This window comes from Manis pentadactyla, chromosome 3 (genome assembly GCF_030020395.1).
Source record: "Manis pentadactyla isolate mManPen7 chromosome 3, mManPen7.hap1, whole genome shotgun sequence".
NCBI classification, from domain to species: domain Eukaryota; kingdom Metazoa; phylum Chordata; class Mammalia; order Pholidota; family Manidae; genus Manis; species Manis pentadactyla.
This window is the reverse complement of record NC_080021.1, coordinates 45,757,759-45,780,008: the sequence shown is the minus strand read 5'-3', so window position 1 is coordinate 45,780,008 and position 22,250 is coordinate 45,757,759. Positions and strand designations below refer to the sequence as shown.

Sequence of the window (22,250 nt, the reverse complement as noted above, 5' to 3'; positions counted from 1 at the left end):
TCCATGTTATATAACCTATTACTTTGGCTGGCCGGGGCAAATTCCTCAGTATTAACCTAAGTTAAACAGCAGAAATAGCTCTTTGATATTTCTCAGAGATTGTACTCAACTTAAAGCTAAAAAAATTTTTAAGAAATTATGTACCTACATATAGCTATATGTTTTTAAGAAAGGTAGTTACTTAAGAAACAACTATTTTTACACATATTTGTGTCAGACATTAGGGACAAACTTCAAATTCTATCTAATGTGGAAAATGCATCTGCAGAGAAGATGAGTATTACATTTCAGGGTTGAAAAGGGTTTGCAGGTTATCTTTAGTTTTTTAATCTGTTATGAGAAGATTTCTATTACCTTTCACTCATACAAATAAAAATCTTTAGAGCTGAATTCTTCTTTAAGGTGTTTTCCTAACAAATTTTCTTTCTATTCTCATAAACAGTCTAGCAAAACAGAATAATAAAGGAATTGAATGAGACTCATAAACTGTTTTGTTTTTAAGAGAAGTATTTTAAGCCAATTATATAAGCTCAGTGTTCTATGATACCCTTGAGGAAAAATATAGCTATTTAAGTAGGTACAAAGCTGAAACACAAACTACATATATACTTCTTTCTAATGTAATGAAGAAGAGAGTCATACTTCTTTTGGTACAGCCAAAAGGTTCCCAAAACTTGTGCACCAGGGATCCTAGTACATTCACACAGGTGCCACAGATTATTTTAAATTTCTAAGGGAAACACATCTATTCAACACAACACAAACTGCTAGTTTGAGGTAGTTTCCATTTTCAATATTGAATAGCACTATATTTCCTTCCTTAACAGTGTATCTTTGCAAAACTGGGTTTTTAGCAGTTGTGATAAAAGTAGTACGCAAAAACTTGGTGGAACAGGGTATGATACCAACAGTGTCCAAACCTGATTCCAAGGTTTGAGAAAGTGTGCAGTGTTCTGTTACTAGCGGTTATGACATAAATTCTTATCAGCTTGTTTGGACCTAACTGTTTGATAAATGGAAGTACTAGTTATTTCTTTTGGCCTATGTGTTTTGAGAAAAAATTACTGAAACACTAAAGGGCACAATGAACTGAGAAAGTATTGGGAACATCTGTGGCACAGGGAAGAAATACACTAAAACCAAAATGAAGTCATTGTTCATTTTCTACCTCAGAGATTTTCTAAATAGTTATATAGAAGGGGAAAAAATATATACAAACATACATACAAAGTTTGGATTTTTATTGAAATCTTGTGTTAGGTATCAAACAAAATCTGCTTCCTTCAGATAAAAATATTCTCTCAGCTGTCTCCAGATAATTACTAAGTCTAAATTGGTCCTTCAATGTCTTACTTTACTTTTATTGTCCTCTTGAAATGTTCCCAAAAGAATTCTTATCGTGTAAAGGACCGTACATGTCGACCTCTACCACTGCCTCCACTAACAAACTTTCCTCTTGAACCTCCACTGCCGCTATTTGCACTTGCCCAGGAAGGTCCAAGTCCCCCACGACCCCTGGAAGCACGGTCCCGAGGACTTGGGCGGTATCCTGTAAAGGAAAGAATACAGTTTTTAATGCAATGTCCTTTCTTTTCCCACTGTATAAATACTTTTTGACACCAAATTAAAACCAAATTCCTCAAAAAGGAAATACCCTGTCTTCCTTTAGTATCCATGTACAAGTCTGTGACTGTGCTGAAGACCGCTGAACTGTCTGCTTTGAATAAGTAAATTAACTGTCCACTTTCAATAGGTGAAATAGACATGTGAGAATTTTATCTTAAATAAAGCTGTCCTTTAAAAAAAAAAAGTGCATTTCAAACCAAAAGCTACGTCTGACCAGAATTCTGGACTTGAAATCATAATGTTCCAGGAATAAAAAGGTTATGTGCTTACATGAACAAGACAATACTGGAGACAAAAACAAAATACATATACTCTACAAAGACATCTCTGTTATTAAAATACTTGGTCAAAAAGGTACCTTAAGGATTGGCTTTCATTATTGAAATATAAAAAATAGAGCACATCTCCATGAAACTGCTCAGAATATACACACAGCTCAGAATCTAAAAGTCTGATTATTTCTATAGAAGATGTACATGGGCACACATTCACAGACAGAAAATTAAATTGATTTTAGAGTTAAAAGTCTACATTCTAAAATATTCTCACACAAAATGAGTATATGATATACAAACAGTATGAAAAGAAAGATTCACCTCCCTCTCTCAGCAGATCAAGTAGGAAGGATATATACCTGTAGAACTAAGCGGTCGTAGTGGTGGAAGAGGGCCCCTGGTAAAATTGCTCTGGCCTCCGCGGCTTTCATTGTAAGTTCCTCTAGGAGTATTCTGAGCACTCCAGCTGGATCCTCTTGTTCCCTCCCGACGACTATAGTTTCCTAAACACAGGCAACACAATCAAAATCTATTTTCTCACTACTCCAACTGAGTTAAGGTTTTGAAACAGGTTTTTCTTTCTCTTCAAAATGGGATAGAACTGTGTTATATATTTGAAACCAAAATAAGATTGTATATCAATGATACCTCAATTTAAAAAAAACTAAAAAAAATTTAAAATTAAAAAAAAGTAATTCAAGAGAAACTATGAAAATCTGTAAATTACAGATTTTTGAAAATTGCTACCATACAGTGGCAGCATCATATGTGGTTAAGAGCAGAAGCTCTAGAACAAGACTAACAGGGTTCAAATACTGCTTCTACCACTTACATGTCATGGTGAGCTGACAGTTTTCTCTTCTTTAAAGTGAGGGTACTAATAGAACATACCTCATGGGGTTGATGTGAGAGTATTATATCTAAAGTGCTTTTAATAATTCCTACCATAGCTATGTAAGCGTTTACTATTAATATAAAATTCTATCTCATTTATTCCCACACTCCTAATGCAGCAGCATAAAAACATGTCATCAATCCACTAGTGAAGTATAATTATTATAGTATACTCAGATGGCTTCTAAAATGTTTAAATAATTTAAAATAGATTAAATATAACATTAGGAAACAAGCAGATAATAGAAATGGTGAATTACACAGAACAGTCTTAAGGAAATTATTAAGTACAATAAAAAAAAATTAGAGATATTGAAAAAGCATTTGATAAAATACAACATCCATTCATGACAAGAACTCTCAACAAAACAGGTATAAAGGGGAAGTATCTCAATAAAATAAAAGCCATATATGACAAAACTACAGCCAGTATCATACTTAACAGCAAAACACTGAAAGCTTTTCTTCAAAGATCAGGAACAAGACAAGGATACCCATTCTCACAGCTTTTATTCAACATAGTACTGGAGGTCCTGACAACAGCAGTCAGATAACACAAAGAAATAAAAGGCATCCAGATTGGTAAGGAAGAAGTCAAACTGTCACTCTTTGCAGATGACATGATATTGTACATAAAAAACCCTAAAGAATACACTCTAAAACTACTAGAATAACTGAATTCGGAAAAGCAGCAAGATACAAAATTAATACACAGAAATCTGTTGTATTACTATATACTAATGATGAACTAGCAGAGAGAGAAATCAGGAAAACAATTCCATTCACAATAGCATCTAAAAGAATAAAATACCTAGGAATAAACCTAACCAAAGAGGTGAAAGACCTATACCCTGAAAACTACAAGACACTGTTGACAGAAATTAAAGAAGATACCAATAAATGAAAATACATCCCATGCTCTTAGCTAGGAAGAATTAATATTGTCAAAATGGTCATCCTGCCTAAAGCAATCTACAGATTCAATTCAATTTCTATTAAAATACCGTCAGCATTCTTCAACGAACCAGAACAAATAGTTGTAAAATTCATATGGAAACACAAAAGACCCCAAATAGCCAAAGCAATCCAAAGAAGAATAAAGCTGAGGAGATTATGCACGTCAACTTCAAGCTCTACGACAAAGCCAAAATAATCAAGACAATTTGGTACTGGCAAAAGAACAGATCCATAGGTCAATGAAATAGAATAGAGAGTCAATAAAAACCCACATATATATGGCCAATTAATATAAGATATAGGACCCATGAATATACAATGGGTAAATGACAGCCTCTTCAACAACTGGTGTTGACAAAACTGGAAAGCTACATGTAAGAGAATGAAACTGGATTACTGTCTAACTCCATACATAAAAGTAAACTCGAAATGAATCAAAGCTCTGAATGTAAGTCATGAAACCATAAAACTCTTAGAGAAAACATAGGCAAAAATCTTTTTAATATAAACATGAGCAACTTTTTCGTGAACACATCTCCTCGGATAAGGGAAACAAAAGCAAAAATGAACAAATGGGGCTACACGAAACTAAAAAGCTTCCATACAGCAAACGACACCATCAATAGAACAAAAAGGCATCCTACAGTACCAGAGAATATATTCATAAATGACATATCCGACAAGGGGTTAACATCCAAAATATATAAAGAAGTCACACACCTCAACACCCAAAAAGCAAATAACCTGATTAAAAAATGGGCAGAGGGAACAAGGTGCTCAGATGGTGGCATGAGTAGGGCAGCGGAAATTTCTCCCAAAAAATATATATTTTCAAAATAGAGCAAATACAACTATTCCTAAAAGAGAGACTAGAAGGTACAGCACAACAGCCAGGCTACATCTCCATCTGCGAGAACTCAGTATCTCACAAAAAGGGTAAGATACAAAGCTGTGACCGGGCGGGACCTGAGCACTCCCCCAACACCAGCTCACTGGCAGGGAGAAAATAATCAGAGTGGGGAGGGAGTGGAAGCACAGGACTGCTAATTAACCAGCCCTAGTAATCTGCATCGGGAGCACAGACACACATTGCATGGTGTACTGGATATTACAGTAACAGAAAAGTAAAATCCAAGACAGAGACAGAAAGCAGATCCCCAGAGCTGGCACCCCTGGGAAAAAAGAAAAGTGGGCACTTTAATAAAAGTCTTAAAGGGACAAGGGTTTAACAGATGGACAAAATCGTCCTGGCACACTCAGCCCAGCAGGCTGGTAATCTTAAGGAACTTCAGGTGCCCTAATCCCCTGGGTGGCAACACAGCTCCGAAGCCACTCACAGCGATAAGCGCCTGGGGTTCATTCCACACCGCCGGCACTGCAAGTAAACAGCCTGACCAGCCATTGCTGTGGACCAGCTGGGGAGCAGCCCCACCCATAGCAATTACATAGACTTCTCCCAGTGTGTAGCTAATCAGGCCAGACCGAGAGGCTGCCACGAGCACACAGCTGCCCTGCACAGACAGAGGAAGCTGGCACAAAGCCCAGAAGGCACGAAGGCCCACGGTTCTAGCCGCACACCTGTGACTACAGCAGTGTGCTAGGCCATCCCAAGGGCAGCCCTGCACACGGCAGCTCAGGGAATTAACCCAGAGACTGTTCCCTGTGTGCAGGTAACTAGCACAGGCAGCGGAGAAGGGCAAGGCAACCAGCAAGCAGGAAGAGATTACGTTCTCCCAGCTGACACATATGCCACTTGCCGGCGATCACTTTTATCACCATTAAAAGGCAGAAGAAACTGGTCCAGTCCAAAATCACTCAAACAATGCCAGAGAGAGGGCCTGGGGAGATAGGTATAACCAATCTTCCTGAAAAAGAATTCAAAATAAAAGTTATGACCATGCTGATGGACCTGCAGAGAAATATGCAACAGCTAAGGGATGAAGTCCAGAGGGAGATAACAGAATGAAACAATGAATAGAAGACATAAGAGCAAACTGGATCAGGTGGAAGAGGCTGTTAATGGAATAGAAACCAGAGAACATGAATACAGAGAAGCTGAGGCAGAGAGAGAGAAAAGGATCTCTGAGAATGAAATAATATTAAGAGAGCTGTGTGACCAAACCAAATAGAACAATATTTGCATTATAGGGATACCAGAAGAAGAAGAAGAGAGAAAAAGTGTCTTTGAAGAAATAATTGTTGAAAACTTCCCCAAGCTGGGGAAGGAAATAGTCTCTCAGACCACAGAAGCCAATAGATCTCCCAACACAAGGGACCCAAGGAGGACAACAACAAAATATATAATAATTAAAATGGCAAAGATCAAAGACAAGGACAGGGTATTAAAAGCAGCCAGAGAGAGAAAAAAGTTCACTTTTTAAAGGAAAACCCACCAGGCTATCAACAGACTTCTCAACAGAAACCTTACAGGCCAGAAGAGAATGGCATGATATATTAATGCAATGAAACAGAAGGGCCCTGAAACAAGAATACTGTATCCAGCACGATTATCATTTAAATTTGAAGAACGGATTAAACAATTCCCAGACAGGCAAAAGTTGAGAGAATTTACCTCCCAAAAATCACCTCTACAGGGTATTTTAAAGGGAGTGCCCTAGATGGAACTACTCCTAAGGCTAAATAGACGTCACCAGAGAAAATAAAATCACAGCAAATAAAGCAGAAAACCAAATTCTAATTAAAGGCAAAAAATAAAATCAGCTATTCACAAAAGCAGTCAAGGGAAACACAAAAGAGTACAAAATAAAACAACTAACATATAAAGAGTGGAGGAGGAAGAATAAGAAATGAGAGAAATAAAGAATCATCAGACTGTTTTTATAATAGCATAGTAAGTGAGTTAAAGTTAGATGGTTAGATAGTAAAGAGGCTACCCTTGAATTTTTGATAAACATGAATCCAAAGCCTGCAATGGCAATAAGTACATACCTATAGATAATCACCTTAAATGTAAATAGACTGAATGCACCAATCAAGACACAGAGTAATAGAATGGATAAAAAAACAAGGCCCATCTATATGCTGCTTACAAGAGACTTCCTCAAATCCAAAGACATACACAGACTGAAAGTCAAGGGATGGAGAAAGATATTTCATGCAAACAATAGGGAGACAAAAACAGGTGTTACAGTACTTGTATCAGACAAAATAGGCTTCAAAACAAAGAAAGTAACAAGAGATAAAGAAGGACATTACATAATGATAAAGGGGGGCAGTCCAACAAGAGGATATAACCATTATAAATATCTATGCATCCAACACAGGAGCACCGACATATGTGAAACAAATACTAACAGAATTAAAGGAGGAAATAGAATGCAATGCATTCATTTTAGGAGACTTCAACACACCACTCACTACAAAGGACAGACCAACCAGACAGAAAATAAGGAAGGTCACAGAGGCACTGAACAACACACTAGAACAGATGGACCTAACAGACATCTACAGTACTCTACACCCAAAAGCAGCAGGATATACATTCTTCTCAAGTGCACATGGAACATTTTCCAGAATAGACCACATACTAGGCCACAAAAAGAGCCTCAGTAAATTATAAAACATTAAAATTCTACCAACCAACTTCTCAGATCACAAAGGTATAAAACTAGAAATTGTACAAAGAAAGCAAAAAGGCTCACAAACACATGGAAGCTTAACAACATGCTCCTAAATAATCAGTCGATCAATGACCAAATTAAAATAGACATCAAGCAATATATGGAGACAAATGAAAACAACAACCCAAAGCACCAACTTCTGTGGGATGCAGTGAAGGCAGTTTTAAGAGGAAAGTATATAGCCAACCAGACCTATTTTAAAAAGGAAGAACAATCCCAAATGAATAGTCTAAAGTCACAATTATTGAAATTGGAAAAAGAAGAACAAATGAGGCCCAAAGTCAGGAGGAGGGACATAAAAAAGATCAGAGAAGAAATAAATAAAATTGAGAAGAATAAAACAATAGAAAAAAATCAATGAAGCCAAGAGCTTGTTCTTTGAGAAAATAAACAAAATAGATAACCCCCTAGCCAGACTTACTAAGAGAAAAAGGAAATCTACACACATAAAAAGAATGAGAGATGAGAAAGGAAAAAACATGACAGACACCAGAAAAAAACAAAGAATTATTAGAGAATACTACAAAAATCTATATGCTAACAAGATGGATAAACTAGAAGAAATGGACAACTTCCTAGAAAAATACAACCTTCCAAGACTGACAGAGGGAGAAACAGAAAATCTAAACTGACCAATTATCACCAACTAAATTGAAGTGGTAATCAAAAAACTACCCAAGAGCAAAACCCCGGGGCCAGATGGATTTACCATGGAATTTTATCAGACACAAAGAGAAGATATAATACCCATTCTCCTTAAAGTTTTCCAAAAAATAGAAGAGGAGGGAATACTTCCAAACTCATTCTATGAAGCCTGCATCACTCTAATGCCAAAACGAGGCAAAGACCCCACCAAAAAAGAAAATTACAGACCAATACCCGTGATGAACATAGATGCAAAAATACTCAACAAAATATTAGCAAACCAAATTCAAAAACACATCAAGAGGATCATACACTATGACCAAGTGGGATTCATCTCAGGGATGCAAGGATGGTACAACATTTGAAAATCCATAAACATCATCCACCACATCAACAAAAAGAAGGACACAAACCACATGATCATCACCATAGATGCTGAAAAAGCATTCAACAAAATTCAACATCCATTCATAATAAAAACTCTCAACAAAATGGGTATAGAGCGCAAGAACCTCAACATAATAAAGGCCATATATGACAAACCCACAACCAACATTATACTTAACAGCAAAAAGCTGAAAGCTTTTCACCTAAGATCGTGAACAACGCAGGGATGCCTACTCTCTCCACTATTACTCAATATAGTGCTGGAGGTCCTAGCCACGGCAATCAGACAAAACAAAGAAATACAAGGCATCCAAATTGGTAAGGAATAAGTCAAACTGTCACTCTTTGCAGATGACATGATATTGTACATAAAAAAACTCTAAAGAATCCACTCCAAAATGACTAGAATATCTGAATTCACCATATTGCAGGATACAAAATTAATACACAGAAATCTGTTGCATCCCTATACACTAACGATGAACTAGCAGAAAGAGAAATCAGGAAAACAATTCCATTCACAATTGCATCAAAAAGAGAAAAATACCTAGGAATAAACCTAACCAAGGAAGTGAAAGACCTATACCCTGAAAACTACAAGACACTCTTATGAGAAATTAAAGAGGACACTAACAAATGGAAATTCATCCCATGCTCTTGGGGAGGAAGAATTATTATTGTCAAAATGGCCATCCTGCTTAAAGCAATCTACAGATTCAATGCAATCCCTATTAAAGTACAAATAGCATTCTTCAACAAACTGAAACAAATAGTTCTAAAATTTGTGTGGAATCATAAAAGACCCCAAATAGCCAAAGCAATCCTGATAGGGAAGAATGAAGCAGGGGGGATCTCGCTTTCCAACTTCAAGCTCTACTGCAAAGCCACAGTAATAAAGACAATTTGGTACTGGCACAAGAACAGACCCAGAGACCAGTGGAACAGAATAGAGAGTTCAGATATGAACCCAAACATATATGGTCAATTAATACATGATAAAGCAGCCATGAATGTACAATGGAGAAATGACAGCCTCTTCAACAGCTGGTGTTGGCAAAACTGGAGAGCCACAGTTAAGAGACTGAAAGTGGATCATTCTCTAACCCATACACAAAAAGTAAACTCCAAATGGATCAAAGACCTGAATGTAAGTCATTAAACCATAAAACTCTTAGAAAAAAACATAGGCAAAAAACTTTTGGACATAAACATGAGCAACTTCTTCATGAACTTATCTCCCCAGGCAAGGGAAACAAAAGCAAAAATGAACAAGTGGGACCATATCAAGCTGAAAAGCTTCTGTACAGCAAAGGACACCACCAGTAGAACAAAAAGGCAGCCTACAGTATGGGAGAATATATTCATAAATGACAGATCCCGATAAAGGGTTGACATTCAAAATATATAAAGAGCTCACGCACCTCAACAAACAAAATGCAAATAATCCAATTAAAAAATGGACAGAGGATCTGAACAGACACTTCTCCAAAGAAGAAGGTCAGATGGCCAACAGGCACATGAAAAGATGCTCCACATCACTAATCATCAGGGAAATGCAAATTAAAACCACAATGAAATATCACCTCACACCAGTTAGGATGGCTACCATCCAAAAGACAAAGAACAACAAATGTTGGCGAGGTTGTGGAGAAAGGGGAACCCTCCTACACTGCTGGTGGGAATGTAAATTAGTTGAACTATTGTGGAAAGCAGTACGGAGGTTCCTCAAAAAACTCAAAATAGAAATACCATTTGACCCAGGAATTCCACTCCTAGGAATTTACCCTAAAAATGCAAGAGCCCAGTTTCAAAAAGACAGATGTACCCCTATGCTTATCGCAGCACTATTTACAATAGCCAAGAAATGGAAGCAATCTAAGTGTCCATCAGTAGATGAATGGATAAAGAATATGTGGTGCATATACACAATGGAGTATTAGTCAGCTATAAGATGAAATCAAATCCTACCATTTGCAACAACATGGATGGAACTAGAGGGTATTATGCTTCGTGAAATAAGCCAGGCGGAGAAAGACAAGTATCAAATGATTTCACTCATCTGTGGAGTATAAGAACAAAGAATAAATAAACTGAAGGAACAAAACAGCAGCAGACTCACAGAACTCAAGAATGGACTAACAGTTACCAAAGGGAAAGGGACTGGGGAGGATGGGTGGGAAGGGAGGGGTAAGGGGAAAAAGGGGCATTACGATTAGCACACATGGTGTGGGGGGGTGGCACAGGGACAGCATTGCAACACAGAGAAGACAAGTAGTGATTCGATAGCATCTTACTATGCTGATGGACAGTGACTTTAATGGGGTATGTGGTGAGGAGTTGATAATGGTGGGAGTCTAGTAATGATAATGTTGCTCATGTAATTGTACTTTAATGATACCAAAATAAAAAAATTTTTAAATGGGCAGAGGACCTGAAGAGACACTTCTCCAAAGAATTTCAGATATCCAACAGGCACATGAAAAGATGCTCCACTTCGCTCACCATCAGGGAAATGCAAACTAAAACCACAATGAGATATCACTTTACACCAGTTAGGATGAGATATCACTTTACACCAGTTACATACAAAAGACAAGGCTGGCAAGGATGAGGACGAAGGGGAACCCTCCTACACCGTTGGTGGGAGTCTAAATTACTTCAACCATTGTGGAAAGCAGTATGGAGGTTCCTCAAAAAACTCAAAATAGAAATACCATTCACCTGGGAATTCCACTCCTAGGAATTTACCCAAAGAAAGCAAGATCTCAGATTCAAAAAGACATACGCACCCCTATGTAAATACTGCAGCACTATTTACAACAGCCAAGATATGGAAGCAACCTAAGTGTCCCATCAGTGGATGAATAGATAAAGAAGATGTGGTATATATACACAATGGAATATTATTCAGGCATAAGAAGAAAACAAATCCTACCATTTGCAACAACATGGATGGAGCTGGATGGTATTATGCTCAGTGAAATAAGCCAGGCAGAGAAAGACAAGTACCAAATGACTTCCCTCATTTGTGAAGTATAACAACGAAGAAAAACTGAAGGAATGAAATAGCAGCCAACTCACAGATCCCAAGAAGGGACTAGAGGTTTCCAAAATGAAAGGGCGTGTGGAGGACGGGCAGGAAGGGAGGAAGAAGGGGATTCATGGGTATTATAATTAGCACACATAATGTAGGGGGGTCACGGGGAAGGCAGTGTAACACAGAGAAGACAGTAGTCTTACTACACTGGTGGACAGTGACAGTAATGCAGTATGTGGGGATACTTGATAATAGAGGGGAATGTAGTAACCACAATGCTGCTCATGTGAAACCTTCATAAGACTGTGTATCAATGATACCTTAATAAAAAAAACTATAGCTATTATTCAGAAAGGATAAACACAATTCTAAACGAAAAAGGAAAGTGACTAGCCAACACTTGTCAAACTCATCTCTAAACATGCAAAATTAATTAAAGGTTTTCTTAAAAAAGACTTTTTTCTATCCAGTAAAGTACTCTGCAAATAGTACACCGGTCTCAGAAATAGCTTAATTCTAGTAACTGAAAAATACGTTACCTGAATCACTTTCATCTAATCATTTCTATTCAATTATTCCAATATTCTAACCCATTAGAAAACATACATAAGTAGTCACCTTTTGAAGCAGGTGGTGTGAAAAACCTGTTCTGACTGTGAAAAGCACCCCGTCCTCCTCGATTGCCTGAAAATCCACCACGAGAAGAAATCTTCTGTGAGACTTTGAGTGGTCGTTTTGGTGGAGGTATTCCATCTTGAGGGACCACTTCCTTACTTTCAGCTGCAACAAAGTCATCCACATGCATAGATGGTGGTCTGCTTGTGTTCTGTTTCCTCTGACGAAAAATATCATGGGGCCGAATACCCTGTCCAAATCCTCCCCTGCCCCTTCCTCTTGGTGGTGGCACAACATGGGCTCGTTTGGCAGGTTCAATGTATTCAGATTTCCCACTATTAAAACAAAAGTACCTCGTGAAACCTTTTTTTAAATTCATATTTCCAGTGAAAATATAAGTTAATTTTTGAAATACTGAAAACTACATTTTGATTATTTCTTATTCCAATTATTCTAATGTTGCGAATAATCTCTTACTTTCTGGGGAAAAACAACAAAAGAGCTGAGACTGGTACATTTTATTGATATGACCAACAATTATTTAAAACGACCTAGTTCACCTCTTGTTCAAACCTTCCACACTCTCATAAAGCAATAAAACGAATGTACTGTGGATATCCTAGCCAAATTGTTATCTTTAAAAAAAATTCCAAACTATACTCATGATTTAATTATTATGTCAACTTCCTTTTCTCTTTAATAGTCATGTGTCTTTTTTTTTAATGTTTCTGCCAGTTTAATGGGTGTTTAAGAGTATTTCAAACTTGTTTACATTTTCATTTTTAATTACTAATGAGTTAGCATTTTTTATGTTGCTATTTATTCTTGGTATTTCCTTCTGCATAACCTATTATGTCCACCTCTTCTGAGTACTTATCAAGGGGAATTTTTATTTTTACCTTACGTGTCTATCCTAAAATACATTAACAAATTAGCTTACAAGACCACAATGAAGATCTTCAGTAGAATAAATTTTACCTTGAAGTTATAAAGGTCTCATGTTTGTGCTTTCCAAGTTTGAATCCTTTTGTAGTCTTGGTTCTCCCTGGAGATGATGGTTCTGACAGAAATGAACGCTCTAATTCTGAGTGCAGGTCAAAGTCACTACAGCATTTTTCAGAGAGCTCTATTAAGTCCACCTTTACCTGCAGTCATAAAATATATAAAAAATGAAAAATGCACCTTAAATGTAACTATTAATGCAACATTTGATTACAGAAATTATTTCCTATAAATTATATTTCACTCTCACAATAATTAAATTATAAATTACAAGTCTGCCTCTTTCCCTCATCTGAAAAAAAAGCCACATCACTGGCAGTTTAAAAAAAAGCATCTTAGGAACTCAGCTGCTCTTGTGGGGTTAGGGGGACATTCCTCCTCAAAGAAGGGCTATTAATCTGGGAGGACCTCTGCTGCTTGACAAAGAATTCAAATTTCTCTATATAAATTAACAATGTAGCATCTATAGAACTTTTCCAAAAGAATCTGAAAACATACTTTACCAGCCTTGTATAGTCAACATATCTGTTATAAAAGGATTCTGTGCCATAAATCTCAAAGTTCTATGCATGGTTCCAACCTCAGTTTATTTTCAGAGAAATGAAAATTATGTTTACTTAGGTTTTATTCAAATTTATCACACCTAAAAGACCTAAAATTTCCCTAAACCATGCAAGGTCACAATCATCATAACAAGACAGTGACAATTCAACATAAAGTTATGAAAAGAACAACTTCTAATACAAGTATTTTAGACCTGTGATGCTAAATATGGTAGGTACCAACCAAAGGTGCCTATTTAAATTTAAATTCATTAAAATTAAATTAAAAAATAAAATTCAGTTCCTTAGTTACATTAGCAACATTCAATTGCTCAACAGTCACATGAGGCTAGAGCCTTGTACTTAGGGTGATTACAGAAGACTTCTATCTACATAAAGTTTTAGTGGACAGCGCAGTTCTAAGGAATCAATGAACAATTTACATTAAAAAAGAAATTATTTGCTGCAATTTTAATTGAATTTTATGTGATATTTTAAAGAAGGGAAAGGAGTCCATTTAGTATACTAAATATACCTTAAATGTGAAGCAAATCATCCTTTTAGTTTTTTATTGTACATGAGTACTAGCATATTTGAGACAAGGGAATATCCAATTACATTTATTTCTCTGATCAAGAAAAATATAATATATGGTACAATAAAATGTGGATGAAATCATCCTCCCTAATACACCTCTGAGAAGCATGAGACTACATTAAATTTTAAATCTTTAACTATACTCTTACCTGTTCAGCATTTTGTTTAAAAGAATGTCATTTCCCATTTGTACTATATTATTAAAATATATATTCTCTAAATTTCCCCAAATTAAGAGCAGATAGCAAACACAGTTCCCCTCCTTAAACCCAAATAAAGGAATGAATTGTAATTTTGTGGAATATTTTTCTCTCTTCTATACTCTATAAATACAAGAAAACAAAGTGCTTCAAAGTACCTAGGCACAAATGTGATTTTACCCTACAGTGTCTTCACAAATACCCAGATCACTAACTTTTATAAAAGAAGCCAAACAAGTAGCATTAAAAACAAGTGACCTGGACATAGTAGGCAACTGACATAAAAATATTGCAGTACTGGTCCCTAAACAGACTTTCAACACACATGTAATATGTAACCTATTTTAGTGCTAACAATACAAAAAGAAACAAAAAAATTAACGTTTTTCTAAATATTTAGAAATAAAATTACTTATACCAAGTCCAGATCTGTATCAATCTCTTCAGCCTGAAATGGAGTGAACCACATAGATTTCAACTGATCATCCATGACATCAGCTAGAACATAGGCAGTCCTAGAACAGCAAAAGTACTTGGTAAAAAGCAGAATCCCAAAATCATGTATTTTAGCTTATCATCTAAGTAAAACCTGTGGAAGGTACAATTAAAAATGTTTCCCTCTAAAGTATTAGTAAAATTAGCATTTAAAGACACCTTCATAGAAGAAAACATAGGCAAAAATCTCTTGAATATAATAAACAGGAGCAACTTTTTTCTAAACAAATCTCCTCGGAAAAGGGAAAGAAAAGCAAAAATGAACAAATGGGGCTACATCAAACTAAAAAGCTTCTGTACAGTGGAGGACACCATCAGCAGAACAAAAAGGTACCCTACAGTACCAAAGAACATATTCGTAAATGACATATCCGACAAGGGGTTAACATCCAAAATATATGAATAACTCACACACCTCAACACCCAAAAAGCAAATAACCCGATTAAAAAATGGGCAGAGGACCTGAAGAGACACTTCTCCAAAGAAGAAATTCAGGTATCCAACAGGCACATGAAAAGATGCTCCACATCACTAATCATCAGGGAAACGCAAATTAAAACCACAATGAGATATCACCTCACACCAGTTAGGATGGCCAGCATTCAAAAGACAAGGAACAACAAATGCTGGTGAGGATGAGGAGAAAGGGGAACCATCCTACACTGTTGGTGGGAATGTAAATTAGTTCAACCATTGTGGAAAGCAGTATGGAGGTTCCTCAAAAAACTCAAAATACAAACACCATTTGACTCAGGAATTCCACTCCTAAGAATTTACCCAAAGAAAACAAGATCCCTGATTCAAAAAGACATATGCACCCCTATGTTTATCACAGCACTACTTACAATAGCCAAGACATGGAAGCAGCCTAAATGTCTATCAACAGATAAATGGATAAAGAAGATGTGGTACATATACACCATAGCATATTATTCAGCCATAAGAAGAAAACAAACCCTACCATTTGCAACAACATGGATAGAGCTAGAGTGTATTATGCTCAGTGAAATAAGCCAGGTGGAGAAAGACAAGAACCAAATGATGTTACTCATTTGTAGAGTATAAAAATAAAACAAAACTGAAGGAACAAAGAGCCGACTCACAGACTCCAAGAAAGGACTAGTGGTTACCAAAGGGGAGGAGTTGGGGAGGTTGGGCGGAGAGAGATAAGGTGATTAAGGGGCACTATAAATTCGCCATCACAGTATAGGCAGGTCTCGGGGAAGACAATACAGCACAGAGAAGGCAAGTAATGACTCAATAGCATCTTACTACGCTGATAGATAGTGACCGCAATGGGGGCTGAGGACTTGATAACAGGGTGAATGCTGAAACCACAATGTTGTTCATGTGAAACCTTCATAAGGCTGTATATCAATGATACTTAAATTAAAAAAAAAAATGACTCCTTCAAAAAGCTATTTAAAAACTAAGTATCCTTAAAAACTTTTGCAATAACTTAGAAATTAATCTTGTTGTAATAGACTTTGACCTTTCAGTAAAATAAAACAGAACCATCGTTTTATTTCCAAAAAGCCAAGTTTACTACTTTTTATCAATGTGTACAGAAACTACCCATATTTAATTTTCCTAAATTTAGAGAATAATTCCAGCACACAGAATAGTCATTATTCTCTAAAAGTATAATGCTTCAAACAGCAAGAGGCATAGATCCTCTAAAACAAGGATCAGCAAACTACTGCTCCATTTTGCCAGCCTGTTTTTGTACAGCCTGCAAGCTAGGAATAGTTTGTATATTTCAAGTTTTTTAAAAAACAAAAGAAACAATCAGAAAGATAAAGCAGAATAGCAGAAGAGGCTAGATGTGGCCTGCAAAGCCTAAAATTTTTACTATCTGGCTCTTTACAGAAAAATTGTTTGCTGGTCCTCTTTAGACTCCAGCCATTAAATACACAATATCTAATCAACCAAGAACATTGCTTGTTTTACCTATTGTTAAACAGATTCTGGAGAGATTCTGGAGCTGACAGTACTGGTTCTATATCCTGGTCACCAAGAGGTAAAGGGTCACCTGATGACTCCAGCATCTGCTTAAGTCCAACTACATTGTCCAACAAAGAATCCAGATTGTCATCATCCTTTGAGTGTTCCTAGATACAAACAAAAGCAGAGTAAGAAGATGCAGGTAAAACTTGAACATTTATATTCTTAATCTACTGACTCTTTAGTAGAAAAAGTTATATTTTTCACATTTCTAAGATATTTGGAGCACCATCAAGAAATTATCAACTTAACATTAAACATATTGCAATATAACAAACACCAAAAACACTTGTTTTTGTTATTTCTACAGAACGGTAGCAGGAGGCACCCTGCATTCAAACAATAAACAATTCAAAAAGTACTGCCTTCATTTACTCCTTAAAATTCATAACAGTATACAGGACTTCACTCCAAATTATTAATTCAAGGAGTTATTTTAAACGGTATAAATTCCCAACTGAGGGTTCACCATTTAAAAAGATCACTAGTCAAACTGAGAAGAAAACATGTCTTGGGAATGAGCTGTTTTTATTGTTTGTTTTGCTTTTCTTTTTTTTACCAAAACAAGCTTCTCTAGTTCAAGGAACAAATTTTCTGGACTTTCTTCTTTGCTTTGTAGAAGCTGTTTTAACTCTGCAGCATTAATACTCATCGTCCGTGATGGATGAGCTCCCTCTACTTCCATGAGACCACTATCATCTCCACAACATCCCTGTAAATGTCACACACAGGTTAAATTTGAGAGCAGAGAAATTTGCAAAGATGCTTCCAAACTTATTCAGATATTTAAGTTGCATTTGCTGCAATCTTCCCCTCAGTGTTTCGGTTTTACATCAGTACAAATGGCTAATTTTAAGAAGGATTTAGCCAGCTCAAAGTTGAAAAATAAGTAGGCAAACACATATACTCAAGTTACTGGCATCAAGATTTATCAACAAAAATATCGAATGGCAAATACAGTGGTACTTGCAGTACACAAAACATACTGACTGATACTCAAGTTAATAAAGTGCTGACTGATACTCAAGTTAATAAAGTTAACAAAGAGCTGAATGAACCTGAATTTACCTTTCTGGACATAAGGCAAACAACTAAAGAAAACAGTAACTGTCATATTTAAGACAATATGCTATTATGTGGAAAAGTAACTATTTTCTGCTTTAAAAAGTATGCCACATAATAAAACGAATTTTGGAATAGAAAATTCACCCAGCAGAACGAACCTCGGTTTCTGACAATAAATCCATTCATAATGTCACATATGAAAGAACACTTAACTTCAAATTTTTAGAACACAGCCCTATTTATTTTTATTGTATATATTGTAACTGACATACATTATATTAGTTTCAGGTGTACAACACAGTGATTCACATTTGTATACATTACAAAATATTCACCACAATAAGTCTAGTTAACGTCTATCACAACACAAAGTTAATACAATATTATTGACTATATTTATTCTCCAAGTTCAGCTATGTTTAAAGTGGCTCAAAAGGAATATGGTCTATTAGGAGAATATACCCACCAATTCAGATCCAAGATTTGGTATTCTTAAAAAATAGGTATTAACAATTAAAATTTTGTTTGGAGCTCCATTTTATTCTGTAACTGGACACATTTCAGCATGAAATGAAAATTATTTTTAAAAGACTGCCACTCAAACTGATAATGTTATCTGACACATACTGGTTCCTTTCAGAAAACACTAGACTGAGGAAGTCACTTACACTGTGTTAAGAGGGCATACAGTTTTAATGAGAAATTCAACAAACCAGTATGTCTACAAGGGTTTTATTTGCTCTGACGGTGGAGGTAAAGGGTAGGTTGATGATGGCATAGCCCATATTTTATTCTAAATATATTTTAAGGTAAATGAGTTAAAAATGATCAGAGAGCACTGACAAAATAGACTGTAAAGAATTATCTTTAATGGAATGGTCTCCTAAATGCTGATAAAATGTATAAACTGTACAGATTAAATATATTTTGTGGAAATAAGCCTATTAACTAGATTATAAATTACCAAGGCATCTCTCTGGCTTCTTACTCTTATTCTTACCACTTTCACCAAGAGATGGGAAGTTTAGTATAGCTAAATCATAAAGTATTACAATGATTATTATTTTTAAAGGTCAAAAAAACCAGACCAAGATAATAAATTTTAAAAAATAGAGGGGGAGACCGAGTGCCCACCAAAAACCTGTACATGGATGTTTATAGCAGCTTTATTTATAACTGCAAAAAACCTGAAAGGAAGAAGGACATCCTTTATTAGGTGAATGGATATATAAAATGTAGTAAGATTAGTGGTTGCCAGGGGTTAGGGAGAAAGGATGAGTAAGCGGAGCACAGAGGATTTTAGGTGGTAAAACTATTTTGTAGGGCATTATATGGTGGATTCATGTCCATATATATTTGTCAAAACCCATAAATAGTTCAGTAATTAAAGTGAACCCTAATGTAAATTATGGACTTTGATAACAGTTTATGATAATAATGTGTCAATTGTAATAAATGTACCACTGTGGTTACAGCAGGTTGGCAGGTCCATAGTCAGGGAGATTTTACCATAGTATAGGAGATGTGTTTGGGGAGGGTGGGAGGACAAGGAGTGAATGAGAACTTTCTTTACCTTCCACTTCATTTTGCTGTGAACCTAAAACTGCTCTAAAAATAAAAATCTATGTAGAAAAAAAAAAGATTGTTGGCTGAAAAGTAAAAATCTATTCATGATTAAAATATTTGGAATGAAGTAAAAATTTCATCTTTCCATACTGTCTTGATTATTATGATCAGAAATGTCTTGAGCAAAATAAAATGCATTTTAATTTCTAATCCCGCTTACTTTTATTAAAAGCTGTCTTACAAAAATCTAGGGTTAAATTTAGCACGATCTGTAGTTTTCTGTATATATACTTCTGTGAGTAAAGAATTTTTAAGTCTTTTAAACTGCAATCTACAGTTACTTCAGGAAAATGAAAATTCTCTCAAATTTGTTTGTGATATAATCTCAAATCTCCTTATTCACTTAGCAAACACTTCAGTTGCTAAATTGTACACAACACTATACAAGTACTCTGGGAAAAAACTAGTAAGACATGGTCTCTAATCTCAGTGAGCTAATCAGAAAGTGAGCAGGGAAATGGCAAATAGGTATACAAATGACGTAAAAAAAAGATTAAAAAAACATGCTGTGAAGTGTACAGAAAGTAACCTCAAAGCCTTCACAAATTCAGGTGCATTAAAACAAACAATATGAACAGATTGTAGCTTGACAAAAAAAAAAAAAAAGAGCAAGTGAGAGAAACCAACAAACTGAGAGAAGCATGGCCAAAGAGAAATATAAGTAAATGAGATTTATGAATGATGGCATAGTATAAAAGGTTTTCTAAGGGAGCAGTAGTTGCAAGGGTAACTTTTTTGGTTTTTCAGTGAACAGTCTTGAATGCAATGCTGAACAGTTTGGAATTTATCCTATAGATACCAAAAGTTATTGTAGGGTGGATGGACATGATCTGATAGCTGATTTAGGAAACTATAAATTCACAGAATGTATCAGAGAAGTAAATGTTTGGAAGGAAACTGGAAAGAAGACTGATATAACAGACAGAAAGAAAATAGAACTAAAGATACAAGAATTATAAAAAAACTAAACAGAAATTCTGGAATAAAAAAGTATAATAATTGAAATGAAAAATTGACTAGAAGGGCTCAACAGGAGATTTGAGCTAGGAAAAGAAAGAATCACTGAACTTGCAAACAGGTCAAGTGAGATTGTCCATTTTAAGGAACAAAAAGAAGAAAGAATGAAGAACCACAAGCATAGCCTCAGAGACCTATAGTGATATAATCAAGAGCACCAACATATAAGACTTGCATATTGAAAACTACATAACATCATAGAAAAAAAGTAAGGACTAAATAAATAGAAAGCCATCCCATGTCCATGGATTAGTAGTATTAAGATAGTAATACTCCTGAAACTGATCTATAGATTCAATACAATCCTTATCAAAATCCCAGCAGTATCTTTGCAGAAATTAACACAGAGACAGAAAGTAGATCAGTGGTCGCCAGGGGTTAGGGAAAAGGGGGAGTGGGGAGTTTCTGTTAATGGATACAGAGCTTCCTCTTGGGGTTATAAAATCATTCTGAAATTAGATACAGCAACGGTTGCACAATTCTGTGAAAATTCTAAAAAAACCACTGAACTGTCAGTTCAAAAGGGTGAATTACATAGGATGTGGATTATATCTCAATAACAATGTTATGAAAAAAAGAAGACAGAGGAATCTAAGATAATAGGGAAATACAAAAGGAAGACTGAGCTATAAAAAGTTTTATGAATAAACCCGACAATGGCAGTTGCTAAAGATGTTGAACAAAAAGGGGAAAGTTGGCTACTATTTCATGATTTCTATCAGGAAGGTCAAGAAAAGTCAGTGGTATAAAAGCAAAGCACATAAAAGATGAACCTAGATTATGGGGGAAGATTATGAATTTGGTTTTGGATATTCAGATAGTATATCCACAAGCCAAGGTCAAGCAGAGACAGTAAGGAAAAACAGGAGATGGAAAAGGAACTAGGTAGGATATTAGAAGGGTTAAGATCTACATCATAGAAAGAAATGAAGTAATATAGGGGTATATTTTCCTCTGATTAAGGAGGGAAATAATAGATTAGAATTAATTTAAGGAGAGTGAAAGGATTTAGAAATTAAGCAGGATAGACTTTTCAATGAAGGAGGTAAGAAAAGGAAATACATTGATGAGATATGAATAAAATGAGGTATGAATTAAAGCATTTACTAGCAGATGTGGGGGCCCAGAAGATCTAGGGTAACATGAATGAATACTGGTCAGTGGTTTCTGATTAGAAACTGTTGATTACATGTGTAAGAAAATCTATCAAACTGACATTAATAACACATCACTTAGGATCTAGTAAAACATTAATAAGTAGTCTTCCATAAGGTAAGGCTCTAAAATCTCTTTAGGGTAGGATAGTCCTACTATTAAATATGCCAATCTTTAAGAACCAAAGCATCTGGGTAAACTTATTTACTTTAATAAACTATACATGACATAAAACAATAGTTTGCCAACAAAATTGGCATGACAATAACTACAAACACAACAACCAGCTTCAGACAGGCTTACCAAAGTAAATATTCTCAAAATAAACTACATGTACAAGCAAAATACACTAAATTTAATTTTTCTTATGAAATCATCCCATATTATATTTATTTTGGGAACACTTTAAACAGGTCCTCTTCCCAAATAGAAACCTTAAATATGAGCTGAATTTCTTAAACCAATGTTG

The 22,250-nt window shown here is 35.6% G+C and overlaps 1 protein-coding gene across 6 annotated transcripts in view; it reads right to left on the bottom strand.

Annotated features, from left to right (window-relative positions):
* Positions 1-1,226: 1,226 nt before the first annotated feature.
* Positions 1,227-22,250, bottom strand: part of VIRMA (vir like m6A methyltransferase associated) — a 62,007-nt gene continuing 40,983 nt past the window's right edge. For 3 of the 6 annotated variants that reach the window (XM_036875090.2, XM_036875100.2, XM_057497890.1), the window contains 7 exons: positions 17,478-17,630; positions 16,865-17,025; positions 14,837-14,933; positions 13,056-13,222; positions 12,081-12,412; positions 2,261-2,404; positions 1,227-1,549 (listed from right to left, as the gene is read on the bottom strand). In XM_036875090.2, coding sequence (XP_036730985.1) covers positions 1,395-1,549; positions 2,261-2,404; positions 12,081-12,412; positions 13,056-13,222; positions 14,837-14,933; positions 16,865-17,025; positions 17,478-17,630 — 1,209 coding nt within the window. In that variant the 3' untranslated portion in view covers positions 1,227-1,394. Of the gene's footprint in view, positions 1,550-2,260; positions 2,405-12,080; positions 12,413-13,055; positions 13,223-14,836; positions 14,934-16,864; positions 17,026-17,477; positions 17,631-22,250 lie in introns of those variants that run through there. The other 3 variants (XM_036875107.2, XR_005022641.2, XR_005022642.2) reach the window with 3 other exon arrangements.